At 38.9% G+C, this 15,974-nt stretch overlaps 1 protein-coding gene across 13 annotated transcripts in view; it reads right to left on the bottom strand.

Moving 5' to 3' along the window:
• rimbp2b (RIMS binding protein 2b) overlaps positions 1 to 15,974 on the bottom strand; it is a 108,172-nt gene that overhangs the window by 32,371 nt on the left and 59,827 nt on the right. For 10 of the 13 annotated variants that reach the window (XR_009783172.1, XM_061730744.1, XM_061730750.1 and 7 more), the window contains exons 4-10: positions 12,795 to 12,884; positions 9,112 to 9,234; positions 7,669 to 7,773; positions 5,832 to 5,882; positions 2,613 to 2,633; positions 683 to 887; positions 179 to 327 (exon numbers count right to left, since the gene is read on the bottom strand). Coding sequence is in view for 12 of the 13 variants with exons in the window: in XM_061730744.1 (XP_061586728.1) it covers positions 179 to 327; positions 683 to 887; positions 2,613 to 2,633; positions 5,832 to 5,882; positions 7,669 to 7,773; positions 9,112 to 9,234; positions 12,795 to 12,884 (744 nt within the window). In the remaining variant the exon portion in view is untranslated. The remainder of the gene's footprint in view (positions 1 to 178; positions 328 to 682; positions 888 to 2,612; positions 2,634 to 5,831; positions 5,883 to 7,668; positions 7,774 to 9,111; positions 9,235 to 12,794; positions 12,885 to 15,974) is intronic. The other 3 variants (XM_061730745.1, XM_061730751.1, XM_061730748.1) reach the window with 2 other exon arrangements.

The raw sequence follows: 15,974 nt of genomic DNA, 5'->3' as shown, positions 1-15,974 counted from the left end.
AAAAAAAAGCATAGTCTTGTCTTGTGCAGCGCGGAGCTCATGACATTCCCTTCTGTCTGATATGATGCTTGAGATTCACATAACTTTCGGGTTGCACTGACATGAACTGGGTTTGAAAAAGAGAAATATGAGATATAGTAAGAGCAATGCTGGAAACAAGCCAACAGTTAACAGGTACCTCAGAAAGGAAAGCCTGTGCCTGAGTGCTGGCTCGACTGCGACTGAGGAACGTTGGCTTAACAGAGACGAGCTCAGGCTTGTCTCCACTGATCTGGAGTGGTCGAATGAATTCAGATATCAAAGACCTACTTGTTGGGGCCTCATTGCCTGCACAACAAAGATAACAACTGTAATCAGATCCCACACCACAATATAGCACAACTGATGCTAGCCATGAGAAACACCAGCAATAGTTATAACCGTTGCATTTTCTGAAAAAAGTTTAAGTTTAAGAGATGACACATTTTCATGAAAAATGACATTATTCAGCTGTTCAGTGGTTTAAAGTGAGCTACATGTACGTAAAGTAAAATTAAATAGAAAGAAAAGCAACTCCGGGACTGTATCAATATAGACATTCTTTGTTCTAAATATATGTGTAAATACTAATGCCTGTATTTCTAGTTTAAAAGAAAACATTTTTTTTTTAAAGAACTAATTATCTATGAAGACGCAAACGTACCTTTCCCTATGGGAGCAGCCAATCCATTAAGGAGCTGTGACAAAGATTTGTTCGGAGAGCCAGGAGACTCGCACACAGTTAAGGGTTCAGTGCTGAGGATATCAAACTTCCCGGCCTGGAGCCGGAACTTCTCCAGCTCTTTTGACAGGAGGTTGAACTGCTCACTCTGAGACCGACATTTCTCTTCCAGCTCTCTGACTTTGGCCTGTTAGTGGCGAGGACGGAGAGTTGTTGAAAGAGGAGTGAGAGACAGAGACGGGCATACAGGGAAGGATGAACAGATGGGAAGAGAGATGGGGGGGGGAAGTCAGGAAGACAAAAAGAGAAAAGAAAGAACAACAAAAAATAAGGACTCCACAGCTTAGGTACAGTTCCCTCATCATGTACAGGGCAAGTACACTATGCTACCTTTCACACACACAAAAAGAACTTGGAAAGACATTAACGATTGGACGTAATACATATCAGTCATTACATAGAAAAAACTACAAATGACTGTTTTAACAACTGACAGGTTGTCATACTAATCACATGCACCAGTACAGTACAATTATTTTAACAATATAGAAAAAAAGGCAGTTTGATTACACAAACTGTCTTAAAGGATGAAGTTGATGATATTGTACATGTTTCTTATTGTAGTAGTATGTAAAGATCAAAACCAACAATAGCTTACATCTACAAACTAGTACTGTCTCTGCGTTTAAATTTCAGTCCAGTTCGTTCCTAAAGGGGTCGACCAGCCACTGAGGAAGCAGAATAGTACCCAGTAAATGCACTAGTTCCCTGTGTTTAAGTCACATCTGAAGTGGCCAGAAATGGATAGTCACTAAATATTGTTGGCGATGCTCTTTTCATGAGATGAGGACAATAAGAATAATATCAAACAATAGCTTCCATACATTTGAAGAGCAGGACATTCCAATGCACAAACACTGACATATAACATGGCTGATTGGGCAGGTATAACAAAAATTCCAGGCGCTGGAGCATGTTTTTTCTCAAGTTAAGTGATGAAATCCACCAGCACTCACTTCTGAACAGTGAACTAAAGGTGCTCTGAAAGACGCTGATGCGACCATGGAATTTTTTAGCACTGCCCAACACACAACCAGGCTCGCTGCTCCCGTTTATAGAGTCCATTCCATGCATGCAGACGGCTGCTAGATATAACATGCTGCTAGAACACTGACAACAGCTTGAATTTTTCCGAGAGTAAATTTAAAGGTGTTAGTTTCATGGCATCATACTTTGCTCCAGGGTACGGCAAGTTTTAAACACATGCTGGATAATAAACATGCAGGGTTACATAGTAATGGATTATTTCATTATTGAACGCTGGAAATGCCTTATTTGCTAATACACATTTTTTACATCCAAAATACTAAACCTTGTATGTGAAAAATATATTTTGTTTACACTGTTTATAATGTTTTGTTTTTTTTAAGCATTGTTGTTAAAAATATATATATCTTAAAAAACTGAATCTGGCATACAGAGTGACTTTTTTTGCTATTTTATGAAAAAAGAATTTTCATCATCTGTTCACTTAGTGTAGATACATTTTATATTAGAAAGACGTGTGGTGATGCTGTCAGTCAAAGTCAAGCTTTTCAACAAAAAAAAGCAAACTACTTCACTAGTGAGTCCTCTTTTCAAAGAAATAGTGACACAGAACGGAGTGGGAAGTAAAGCTCAAGAAATATCACTCTTTAAAGAGGAAAAAATAAGACTTCCACACATATGCTTTGCTCATAACTGCATTATACATTATGTTCCTTTTCACCACTTCTTAGCCAATTATAACATTTGTCTGTTGAATGTGGTAATACATCCCTCCTGGGCCAGACTACATTTGGTGGTCCCTCAACATGGCTAAAGTTGTGTAAAATATTGAGCAAGTAAATAAATAAAAGCAATTCTGAAATACCTGCATGCTGTCCAAGTGGTTCTGTATAAATATAAACACACACCCATATAATAAAAAGAGATGTGGGAAACAAATGGCACATGTGATCACGCATACACATCTGGAAAGCATAACACGCTTTAAATTACACTCTTTAACATGCACATACATCTTTCTTTATTACAAGGTTAATAGAAGGAAAGGATTAAACTTTTTGGACATTTGCTTGGTTTTATAGTTTATTATCTTGTAAAAACTCTGTTTCTACAACACTGACATTTAACCGTGTATTTTAGAAGTAGTTTTAAGAATATTATGAAGCCAAGGCATGATTAAAAACTCAATTTTCAAAGAAGTTGGGAAGTTTTCATTAATGCAACAAAAACCTAAATATGTATTTTTATTTATTTGTTTAACTTTTTCAGAACAGTTTGTCAAGGACCAACTTCACTGTGGTTACAAAATAAAATAAAGTCTGGAAAAGTGGGCCTGCAACACACTAAAAGGGAAGAAAATGTCAGGAGAGGGTGATGTTTACCTTTGTGTCTCATCAGCTTCTCTTTAATTACACTTATAATCATTTGGGAACTAAGGATGTTAATTGTTTTGGAAGAGGAATATATGCCAATTTTTGCACAATACAAGATTTCATCAGCTTTTCTTCTTAATTTTCCTGTTCAAGATATACAAACATTTTAAGGTGACAGACTGCTGACAGATTTGGTGACAGATTTGTCAGGTAGAAACATATCTGGCATTGTTCTGAAAAAAGCTAACCAAAGACCTCCAGATTTTTATAATACACCTTTGCATCAATGGAGCACATATGCAAGTTCCTCATGCCATGAGTACTCCTGGACCCAAATACCATCACAGATGCTGGCATCTGCTGCTGATAACAGCAAGGATAATCTTTATAATAAAAAATTATGGAACCCAGTGTTTTTCCTAAAAGCAAACGGAAATGTTGACTGATCTGACCAGAGAAAATGATTCAACTTACCATAAATACTACAGGTGTGATGATACCCTTAACTCACGACACACGATACACGATATTGGGTTCACAAGAACGAGATGAGACGATATCTTTCCATTGTCTTGAAGAAAACTTAAGAGTTGAAAGAAATGTGTGGCAAAAAAGCCTTTTATTTGTCATGGTGCCAAAACAATGCAAGTTTATTGTTTTATAACTTTCAATATATATATATAACTATGCATGAACTAAAATTGGCTTTTGAGAATGTACCGCTTTTCCACAACATAAAAATAAGTTAGTAAAATAGAAAAAAGAAATCTCTGCCAATACAGAATGCAAAAAACTGGAAATATTTTTATTACCAATCAGCAGCTACATTTCCCACCCTAAATATATAGTTATGTTCTCTTTCCAGTAAATGAGCATGATTACATTTCCTGGCAGCAGCTGAGACCTTGGGCAGTAACTATGTCTCCTGTCTGCTCCACCATCTTTTGCTTTATTTCCACCAGATACCCAAAATGCTGCCACAAAAACACTTTACAAAGTGGCGGGGACATATTCTGTGTCAGTTTCGACGGATTTGTTGTGTTGACTGAAGTTTTGCCAACTCCTCACTAAGGAAAGTAGCTACTGGCTGCCCTAAATGTTAGCAAATTACATATTTTTATGTAATTGTAATGGATGCTGTCAAAGAAAAGAATCATGTTGTAGGAGATATAAAAAAAGAGAACTGCAAACCACCTTTTTTTGCTCATATTTTTTTTATATCACAATTCCAGCCCTCCTCTATCCTGATTATATCTATCATATCTGCCCTGCCATTGAATAATTATAATAATCACATTAATATAATGATATATAATTAATTATTATTCTGTGGCGCTGGGCCAGTCAGTATCAGCAAGAAGCGGCTTCGGGGATGTGCGATTCATTTGCAGAGTGGATGGGTGAACGCTCTGACTTGAGCTGAGAGCAGCTGCTACAGGAGGACTGAGCTACCTGAGAGGGAGGGAGGGAGGGAGGGCCCAGCACATGCTGCTCGCTGAGAAGAGTGAGAGCGATGCAAGCTTTGGTGCTAGAGTCTACAAAAGTCTTCAATAAACACCTAAATACATTTTTCTTATTGTGGTTTTCTGGCAGACTAGCAGTGAGGATGTGTTGCTCCTTCTACAGGCTGCTTCGTAATACAGTTTTTTCACAAATCTCGTGGTACGAAATCTCGTCACACCCCTCATTAACACCCTCCAAAGTAATCTGAGATCAGCGTCATTTCTGTTCAGAGATGATGCTTCTTCTTTATGTGTCACCCTAACTTGCATTTTTGGATGCAGATGCAAACTGTGAAAAGTATCAATAGTTTTCCAGTCTACTCCTGGCCAAGAATATTCATGGATTTTTAAAGGTAATAAACAGTGATTTTATATTTGAATTAGAAGTAAACAATGAGTTTGCCATAAAACAATTAGCCCAAATCTGTTTCTGCTTGGAAAGACTAAACTGAGGCTGTCATTTCAAATTATATTACTCGAATGTCCATATTTTGCCAAAATGAAGTGTTCAGTATGCAACCAACTGCACAATTTGCAGTATGTGACAAATATTTCCAATGTATGCTACTTCTGTGAAAATTTGCAGCGTGCCACTGATCGGTTTATCTTGCAGTGAGTATCCCATGAGGCCATGGGTTTATGCCATAGCATAATCACTTTTAAGATAGCATACTATGTATTGATGACGACTGCCGGTACACGGTACATGCTGTGTGCTATATTGTATGCACAGTAGGCAGCATGCATTTTTGATGAGGCTTTTGATGGACTCTCCTTTTGCATACAATGCTGAAACCGTCACCAGTGCTGAGTGTACTGTAGTGTTCTTTTAACCTTTATGTTTTTCTTTGCATCGCTCCCAACATTTGTTAGTGACTTGGTGTTATCAAATTGTGGATTAGTTTAAACTCTTCAAATACAATGAAGTTCTTCAGTTTTGACACAGAAAGTGATTGCTGTCGTGTTTGTGTCTGTTAAATAAAGGTTCAAACAAATGAACAAAACTTTCCAACTTTTCTGAAAATGGTTTTTGTATTTTTAAAACAAGTGAACTACAGAAAAAGTCTCATCATTTCAGGAAGTGAGGGCATGAAGACCAGGACATGGCTGTACGTACAGCTTAATGCTGTGGCTGAGTGCTCCTCATGCAGCAACCACATAAAAACACCCAACCAACCCCCACACCCACCCCAGTGTCCAGACGCTCACCTCTAATAGATGGACAGCGCCTTCATGTTCCTTTTTAGCCTCAACCTGAGCCTGGGAAACACAGGGTGGAGTTCACTCATATGTAATGTGCATATCTGTGTCACCTTTAAACACCAATGAAAGGTCTTTGAAGGCAAAATCGAGAGTCTTGAACTTTCATGGATGTGGTGTGAACAACCATTTTCCCTCTAAGACATACTACCAGTTTTACTCAGATTATGACACCAACAATACCTCGATTTTTAGCAGAAATATAATGATTTAATCAAAACCAGTTAAAATGATTTGGCTCTTCTTACAACGTTTACACCTTTTATAGTTTATGCTTTCTGGTTATCATTCAAAATGCAGCAAACATGTGCATGCAAGACCGTGAACATAATAATATATTTGTATTTTTACCAAACCTGCAATATAGTCTTTAAAGTCAGGGTCTCAAACTACCAGTCTGCGTGCCAGACCCAACATTAAGATACTGTAATTGCAAAATCAAATGTTTCATGTTTTTTATGTCTTTTATTCACAGTGATATAATCTGACGATGCAGCAAGGCTCCTGTGAGACCAGCTCCATAACAGAAAGTTGTTCTTGGTTCACATCTAACACATGGGGATATGTTGCCATTGTGTGCTCTATATTTACAGCATCATGTCAATTAAGTGGACACCCATGAATGTCACTGTGCATTAAAAATGAAGTAGTGATTTACAGCTGTACTACTAACAAGCTCATAGAAAAGCGTCTCCACTGGACTGCAGGTAGTTTCAGTTTGAGACCCCTCACAAGTCATGGTAGTTGAAAAATAAAAAAAGTTTCTGATCTGTCCCAAATTTTATTTAGTAACTGCTTAGTCCATAAAATCCTGTAATCGATATTGAACATGCAAATAGGATAAATGTTTACATGGTTATGTTGCTAAGAATAAGCTTCTGTGTATATAATTGTTATTTTAATCTCATTCACCATTTTGATTCAATAAGTAATTAAGAGAGCTTCTCTAGTGCATGAAAAACATGACATTACAAAATACAACAAATGTCTGCAAAATAGCATGTGAAAAACATAAATTACATATTCCATGATAAGTGTTTACCATGAATATGAGAGACAAGCATGTGTTAACTTTACAGTTTCATAAATCTACTTCACAGGCAATCAATTTAGGAGAACACAGCGAGCAGCCAGTGTCTGAGAGAAGATGAGGCACTACTTAGGAGCTGTTAATGAGAGAAAAAAAGCTGTGCGTCACTGCCTGTAAAAGGCTGACTGTGAAGTTGGAATACTGCAACAACAGCAACGCTGGGGTACAAACAGGGATTTTAGAGATGGCACTGGTGACAATTCCTATCACGTTCCCGCTATCAGCAGTCTCAGCTATTGCTTGGGTTCGCTTTGACATTACAGTCAGCTCCAGTGCACAGAGGAGGGAGCTTCCCTGGCCATCAAATGGCCAGGGAAGGCAATTTATTTATCTATTTCTCTGCCATGTCTATTTTATGTCTTGAATGTCAAATTTGTTCGCTTGTAACAAACAAGAGCAGTCTCCTGGAATTTTGAACACTAGGTTTGGAGATGATAGACAGCTGAAGAATGAGGTTAAGAGGATGCACTTGGGACGTTCTATTAGTGGTGGTGATAAAAATGAGAAGTTCAGTACTCGGTGGATAAATATACGGTATCTATGTATAATCTAGTGACTCTTTCAATCACATTCCCACTTTGTTGGTCAGTTTAACTGGTGTGCGCTGTGACCCGTCGTGGGCGTTAAAGCCGAGCAAACCACAAAAGCCCCAACTTTGGTGGTGCTCTGAGTGTTGCACAACCGGACTTCTCTTACCTTCTGAAGAAGGTCAATCTCCTGCTGCTTTGCATTGAGAACGGCCAGCGCCTGCTCATGCTCCAACTCTAGCTGCTGCCTTCGCTCTGCAGCCTCGCGCATATGCTGTCCACAAAGGGTGTAGGGATGGCGGCCAGAGGGGAAGATTGTGGAGGGAGGGGGCAAAGAGAGGGCAAGTGTTAGTGGAGCTAAAATGGCACCGAGCCAGAACAGAATGCATCTCCAGTCTTCAACTCCACATTCAGACACCACACAGGAAACCTCATAAATACTGAGGCTTGTCAACAGTGTTCTAATATTTAAACTTGCACGAACAAGAAAGGCATAAACTATAACCGCTGCAAATATTATGTGAGAACATGTTGAATGGTCCGTGGGAAAGATAAGATTAAATTTGGAACAAAGGGACCTAAGGTAGAGGACTAGAGATGCTTTGTTGTGTAGGCAAAAAAAACTTTAAAATAATCCGATTTGCTGCCCCCTTTAAAGTAACAAAATACCAGCTGGAACCCTGGTAACTGGGACTCTGAAAAGCTGTCCTCTGGGATTTTGCCGTTGCTTGATCAATATGGAGTTTTATGTTACATGAAAAGGGTGAGCAAACTCCACAGCTTTCTCACTTCTCCATGGTTATCCAGAACAACATGAGAAGCCAAACAGTACAACGGATCAAAATGCTCAGCTCTTCATAACACAGAGTGCCTGTGTCATCCAGTCACATCACTATTTCCACTGCGTGTGACTATTTGCGACACTGTAAGGTGAAAGAAACAAATTCATGCCAGTAAAAATTAAGGTGTTACATGGGTAATGTCATCAAACTAGTTGGTGACATTATCATTGCGGAGGGTGACCCAGTCTCTAGTTCCTCGTCCTCTCCCTCCCTTCATCATAAAGCCAACCTCTTTATCCTGCCTCATGCAAAAATCACATTCACGGTGCTGCAGTCTCATGACCACGTGAACATTTGTATGTCTGGTAAGCAGCTCATGGATAAAGAAAGAGATAAGCACAGCCACTTTGGTGGACACAAGCCCATCAGAATGTGAGTAATTAGGGCTGCTCCTAGCATATGAACATAGCAGTGATACTTTAGAAATCTAGCAGGGGTAGAGAGGACGGGGGGAAGGAAAAAAGCAAAAATCTGGTGAGGTGGGATAACATAAGAGGGAGAAATAGGGAAGCAAAGAGGGCAGAGTGCTCCAAGCTCGTACTCTTTCACAGCTCCGGGTCAGACCTCCCAACACGACACTGGAAGGCAACAGACATGTCGAGGACATTAGACAGTACAACCAAACAGTATCAGTTGGAGGCAGTGTAGTACAAGTAGAAAAGGGAGTACTGGTAAAGGGTAAAAACACCTGAATTAGAGTCCCAGGAGAAATGGACAAATATTGCTAGGAATGCACTCACTATTGAGAAAAATATTCCCGCTTTCCTCACCTTCAGCACCTGCTCTAGGTTCTCCAGTTTGCCTTGGAGCTGGTTCCTCTCCCACACGGCTAAATCTCTTTCCTGGGTCACAGCACCAAGAGTTTCTTTGAGCTGCGCATACTCTGCCTTCACCTGTACAGACACAATAAGCAAGAACAGAGAGAAGGGAGATTGAGAATCCAGCTATGTACAACAATTGGCCCTTTTAATCTTTCTGTACTGCCCATCTTTACTTGCTGCTATACACTTTAATGACCCCAAATAGTCTTAATTTGTTCAGGTGTTAGTAGGGATAGGAATTGATAAGATTTTCACGATTCCAATTCCATTTTCGATTCTGCTTACCGATTCGGTTCTTTGTCGATTCCGTTATCGATTCTCATTTGGAAAAAAGGACAACAGCGTCAATGTTATCCGAACCCAATATGATTCGTTAATTACCTGCAGTATCATTAGCCTAGGACATGCTAGCGTTGCTGCTGCTGCTGCTGCTGGGTTGAGAATTACTGACATTAGTCCGAAGTAGAAAGAAAACGCGACATTCATTGATTGTTATTGCATGCTGTGTGCGCAAATGTTTTTCCACGTTGGTAGTATTTTCTCACTTTGACGAAATATTCACTTGGCAATTATTGCAAGTTGCCCTGTTATCGTCTTTTTTACTGAAATGTAATCAGACCTTTGAGGGTTAGTATCGCTTTGGCGCCAGGTTTACCATTGAGTGCTGGCTTACGCACGTTGCTGTGCAATGTGCGTGATGACATCATTCGTGCCCACTAGAATCGGAAAGGGAATCGTTTGCAAAATTTGTAAACGGTTCCAAGGAATTGAAACACTGGGAACTGGTTCTGAACAAGAACTGGTTCTCGATTCCCATCCCCAGGTGTTCGACAGGTTTAGCCTATCATAGTGATGAGAATGTAGGTGTGGGAGGATCATTTGAATGTTTCTTAGTATAAAATACTCAGCACATCCTTAAATTCCAAAAAAAAATTTATCTCTCATTCTTTTCATCTTCATTCCTTATGAAAGGATGAATATTAAAATAGAAAAATGTAAATAGAAATGGAAACATCTGCAATTTGTATCAATGTTAGTCTGATTCTTCTTTTTTTAATGATTTTAATACATTGTTTTGGCACTTTACTGCTATCTGACAATTAGTGTCATTGTGACATCTGTATTAGGCCAGCCATCGGTCAATTTATGCATGAAATGAAAAAAAAGCATACGTTTTGTTTCTATTTATTTAGTATTTTATTTATCTTACTTCTCTTTCTCATTTTGTCCAACTGCATTGTTTTTAAATATGATTAAATATATGAATCAAATTGAGCTGAATTAATCAAAACACTGGAACTCATAAGTATCCTGTGTAAGAACCTCACATTAAAGGAGCTTGAGGCCGGATTGAGGCAGAATTTATGAAAAAAATTCGTATACGTTTTAATTTTTCTAGTAATAATGTCAGATGAAGCGTTCCAAACCCAAAAGAATGAGCCCTCTAGTGTATCTCTCCGTTGCCTTGAACAGGCTGTGTGCTGCAAAATGTGCTGCAATTCCGGGCCCGAATTTCCCGCGCTGTCCTGCGGATGTGACGTCACATGACGCTGCATGCACATTCTTCCGGTTCTCCCGTGCCGGCTTCACTGTTGGCTGCAGTACCCCCAACGGCCGTCGTGGTGAAGGGTGGCTCTAGAGAGTCTCATTTCTTAAAAGGAGCCTCAAGCTCCTTTAAATATTACACACTAACATCTAAAGCAGGGTTTCTCATCCCTGGTCTTCGGGGCCCTCTGTCATGCATGTTTTGGTTTTTTTCCTGCTTCAACACACCAGATTTAAATGAATGGTCATCATCAGCACGTCATCAAGGTCTGCACAAATCTGTTAATGACACAGGCATTTGTATTGTGGTGTGGTGAAACAGGAAACATCTAAAACCTGAAGGACGGAGGGGCCAAAGGACCAGGGTTATTAAACACTGATCAAAAGAGAGGCTGATCAGGGCTTACTCTCCCTTAAAAGTTTCCTTGCTTTCTCCTTACAATATTAAGAAATAACGACAGACTTGTGTTTATACATGTCTTGTACAAATTCGTACATATCTTTCTGAACCATTCATAATAATATTCTTCCATTTAGACCTGATAAAACAAATAGTTACAACTCATGGGTTTGATCACACTCATCTTTGAACTTGAGTCTACAATAACTACAACCTGCAAAGCTTTGTTTGTGTAGCCTGCACTGATGCAACAGCATCACACTGAGAAAATCTGTCCTTTGATACGCAAATAAAAACCTGCCAAAGTACTTGAAATCATCTTTCTGGAAGTTCCCATTAAAGTGGGAATTCTTTAGAGCCACATTTTATTATCATAGCCCATCTGCGCACGCACACGCACGTGCGCACACACACACACACACACACACACACACACACACACACACACGCACACACACACACTGTGGCTGGTAAATACAAAAGTCTTTATGGTCTCATCTGACCATAGAGTTAAATCCGTGCCTCTGAGACACAATATTACCAAATTGTGTACTAAATTCTCAGCTGTTACTTTTCCTCTTTTCAGTTACAATTTAAAACACTATTTAAAAGTAGCAACAAGGTGTAATTGTGATATAGGACATGGCTGGGTTAACATTTACTTGTTATTACAATGCAAGAATGGTATAATTCACTCACCCTATGCTGCACCTCCAAATATGAATATATTATTCATCCTTAATTGTTGGTCAAGCATTAATTCAACTGAAGAAATCTGACTCAAGAAATGACTGTTGCTATTTCCACATAAGCATAATTCTATGTCAAAAGGCATTTAAATTGCTTCCCAAGAAATCACATTTGTAGTCTGCACTTTTAAAGGCCCTTAATCAGCTTTGAGTTGACTAGTTCTTGCAGCCATAATGTGGTGAAGCCCTGTGCACAGAGCAACCATGAATGACTAATGATTCCTCAAGGAGGGCGATTCTAGAAACACTAGCAAAGCAAAACACAAACAGACCAGGGTGTTCCTTTGAGCAGCCCGCACCGCTACACGGAAAAAAACATTTGCACAGAAAGCAGCGCTAGTCAAAATACAGACATGTTACACAAAATTACATAAAGCAGAATCAATTCAATGATCCAGAGGGATGTGACCCTTGAGACTACATCTTTTAGAAACAAAAGGGAACACAACGCAAGGGTGTTTTTGAGGGGTTAAAATCTGCAGTGCTCTCTCGGGCTTGTACACATATCCATCAGTCTGATAAAAATGTCCTGCCCTGAGAGCCATCTGTGTTCTGATAAAACACCAATAACCGGCATGCCACCTTTCTGCAACCCTAGCAACAAATACTTGCCAGTCATCTGCTTTGGAAATTGCCCTTCTGTTTGAAGAGGGGCATGGGGATCTTGTTTGTCGATCCGTGTATGTTGATTCCGTGTTATCAACAAAGACTTATGAGGCCTTAGATATAACAGAAATATTATGGTGTTTTTAAAAGAACTGGCACAATGTTTCCCTCATTATCATGCTGCATATGGTTAAGCTACAGTGTGACCCAGAAACTCTTCACGTTGTACGAAAGTGAAAACAGAGCTGCTGTGGTCTACAAAGAAACAATAAACAGAGCTGACTGACGGGTGAAGCTGTACGCAATTACAGCAGTGACTTTTCACCTCTTACCTTTTCATACTCGGTTGCTTTGCGGCTGCTGTTGAACCACTGGAGATTCAAGTGGTTGTTTTCCTGAAGGAAATCTTGAAGTTCATTCTCCTAGGCAGCAGAGACAAAACGAAAGCAGTGTTTAGAACCCTGAGAGTCTCCATGATTTAGACAAGAGTGATGCACTAAAACCCTGCGTGTTGTCAGCACTCGGCCATACATTATTCATCTGAAGAGGCTGCTCGAGGTTCTCAGGAAGGGATAGGAGTGTTAGAGAAGCTGCCGTTTCAGCAACTACAGCGGAACAATAATAATGTCATAATAGTAGCTTTTATGTCTCTTAAACATGCAACAATGGATGTAACAAGATAGTCTGAAACATGTATTCTTCACTGCCGTGTTTGTGGATGTAAATCAAATTTATTTATAAGATAATATAACATAAGCACACAGCCCTTTTTGAACCGTGTGTGCCAGACATAGAGTAAAAGAAAACAAAATCCCTCCATTGCAAAGGAGGAAAAATTAATTACATTCAATCAACATATCTGAGGCGTGCCGTGGAAGCAATTTGCAGTGTCGGCTGTTGAGTTCTCTGAGATGTGAAATTTATTGAAGCTCCAGCAGCATGTAGGAAAAGGGTTGTTCTTGTCAAGAGCAAAGAGACCTGGTGGCTCATACGAGATGCATTTACAGTAAAATGTTATCCTTTAATGACCTCTGATGGCGAGTCTGCTCTGGGAGCCTTATATCTTGTATATGAAGGACTTTTTGGATAACTGTATATAAAAAAAGAATGTGGAAACCGTAACATTAATAAAATGGTATGTATGTTAACACATTACAAAATAATGTAAGCTATTTCCTTGAGAGACAACAGTTGAAATATACATCAAGTTATAAATCATTATCATCATCATTATTATTACTATTCTTATTATTACAATTAATTATTATCATCATCATCATCATCATCATCATCATCATCATCTATTAGTACCATTTCTAATACTATTACAACTAGCACTTGTTTAATGCAGTAACTAATATTAGTAGTCTGTTGTGTTGAGCACTGTATAAATAAACTGCATGAACAACAAAGGGAAGGAGGAGAAATGCTGTCAAGGACAAGCTGTGCCAAGTAAACAACAGCCTAAAGACAGTACTAAAGTCACATCTAAGATCAGCTGTTTTTCCATTAATTTCGTTTATGCAACAGGAAAAAGGAAAATTACATCTGGATAAATTGCTTCCTGTACAAATAGTATATTTGCACTGGAGTTCCTAATCATATCTATTGATGTTTCATTTGAGACCTAATATGGACTGGCTCCGCCTCCAGGTGGTCGTTCTGAAGGACGGTTGCAAAAACAGAAAGAAAAAGCTCGATTATATACACAGAAAGAATAGTCACATTCTCGTTTGTTTTGGATTTAACCATATCTGCATGAACTGCTATGCTCATTTGAAATCCTCCATGAATTCTGGATGTAACAGCACATATAATGATGCAGACCAAATAGTCCTGAACACAGAGAATCAGCTGCGTCTTTGTCCTATATTGATGCGTTAACGCTCTAAACAGATCAGTGTAAGTCATAATCCCCTGGCAAGACACAATTTTACGGCAAGTCTGTGATCTCAGTGACGGAAAGAATTCCAGGCAGAAAACACTGAACCCCACAATGAGCTGCATCTAACATTATTCAACAGAAAACATGAGATCGTCTGCTGAGGCGAGATTTACTTGAATACAAGGACACATAAAAAACGTATACATAAGTAATAAATAGAAGAAAAACACCTACTAGACAAATAATTGCTACAATTTCAAAAAGTAAACACAAAGAAGTCTTAAATGTTATGTATTTAGGATAGCAAAAGTAGTTTTATATATATTACATTTATGAAAAATGTCCAACAGAGGCCTAGTATCTAAGCTACTGACAGCTCCTACTTCAAATGTGCATTTTGTCCTAACACTGTATGACTCAGCGTGGTATGCCACAGTCGTGTGTTTAATTTTGACAAGCCTTACAGATGAATCAGCCAGGCCATTTAACTCATGAGTAATGCAAACATTTTATCCTTTTAGTCTCTGCTCAGTAGGCTCTGTTTGATTGGGTGAGAGCTCATCTGCTCTCAGAAAAGATTACAGCCAGCTGCCAAGTTTTTGATTATTCTTTTTTCCCCATTTTACAAAATTAATTGTGCCACTGACATGAATGCATATGTCCTCCAGTCAGCTGATTTAATTTGCGATTACATACAGTAAGTAACACACAGCAAACTCAAAATTAGAATATTTTGGGATCAGAAAGCCTGAAATATCACTCAAAGCCATTTAGCTGTTCAACCAGGAGACTTAAGCTATTCATTCTGTAGTCTGTAAGTACATACTGCAGTTCTTCTTAACTTTCATCGTTTCACATTACTAATAGTTTACATATTTGTCCTCAGTCGTCCACACTGCAGTGAAGGTGATCAAACAAATCTTAATATCAAATTTGAAATGAAGCTGAAAAGATTGGATATTTTTTGCTTTCGCACATGAAGTGGGCACCATAAATTGAATCAATGACAGATGCTAATGGTGCCTGTGATAGAAGGACCGGCAGCTCTTTCACCCAAGCCAATGATACATGATTGAAAGCAAAGCTAAAAAGGCAAGATCCTGGAATTGTTTTGAGTCCGCCTGTTGTTGGCATGTATATTTGAGTGATGCTGGCAGATTTAATGTCTGTCACCATGGTAACAGTCTTTCAGTCCAAGTGCAGGCTGATGGTCTCTAGTTAAATATCCCATACCCAGGAATGTGGAGGTGCCAGATGGCTATGACACTGTTTACTGTCACTCAAACACAGACTATGGGTTTATATACACATACGCATTTGGAGATGTGAATAAAGTAACAAATATCAACACTTACATAAAAAAAATGAGTACATATTGACATAGGCTGTCACTGTTTGTGAAATAGATTGGTTGTGGGTGGATTTTCAACAAATGGAGAATCACAAACACCTGCACCTAATTCTGTATGTACACACTTTATTTCAAGCTGAGAGATAGGGGTGAAAAGGAAAAAAAATCAAAGAGACAAAGAGAGAGGTACGTCAGGTTACACCAAACAGGGAGTGACATTACTGTCAACTCTCCATCCCTTCACAAGCTTGTTGATTAGACTTGTCTGTGTTTATG

Source organism: Cololabis saira, chromosome 9 (genome assembly GCF_033807715.1).
Source record: "Cololabis saira isolate AMF1-May2022 chromosome 9, fColSai1.1, whole genome shotgun sequence".
NCBI lineage: Eukaryota > Metazoa > Chordata > Actinopteri > Beloniformes > Belonidae > Cololabis > Cololabis saira.
The sequence above is the reverse complement of the archived record's forward strand: the minus strand, read 5'-3'. Positions and strand labels throughout refer to the sequence as shown.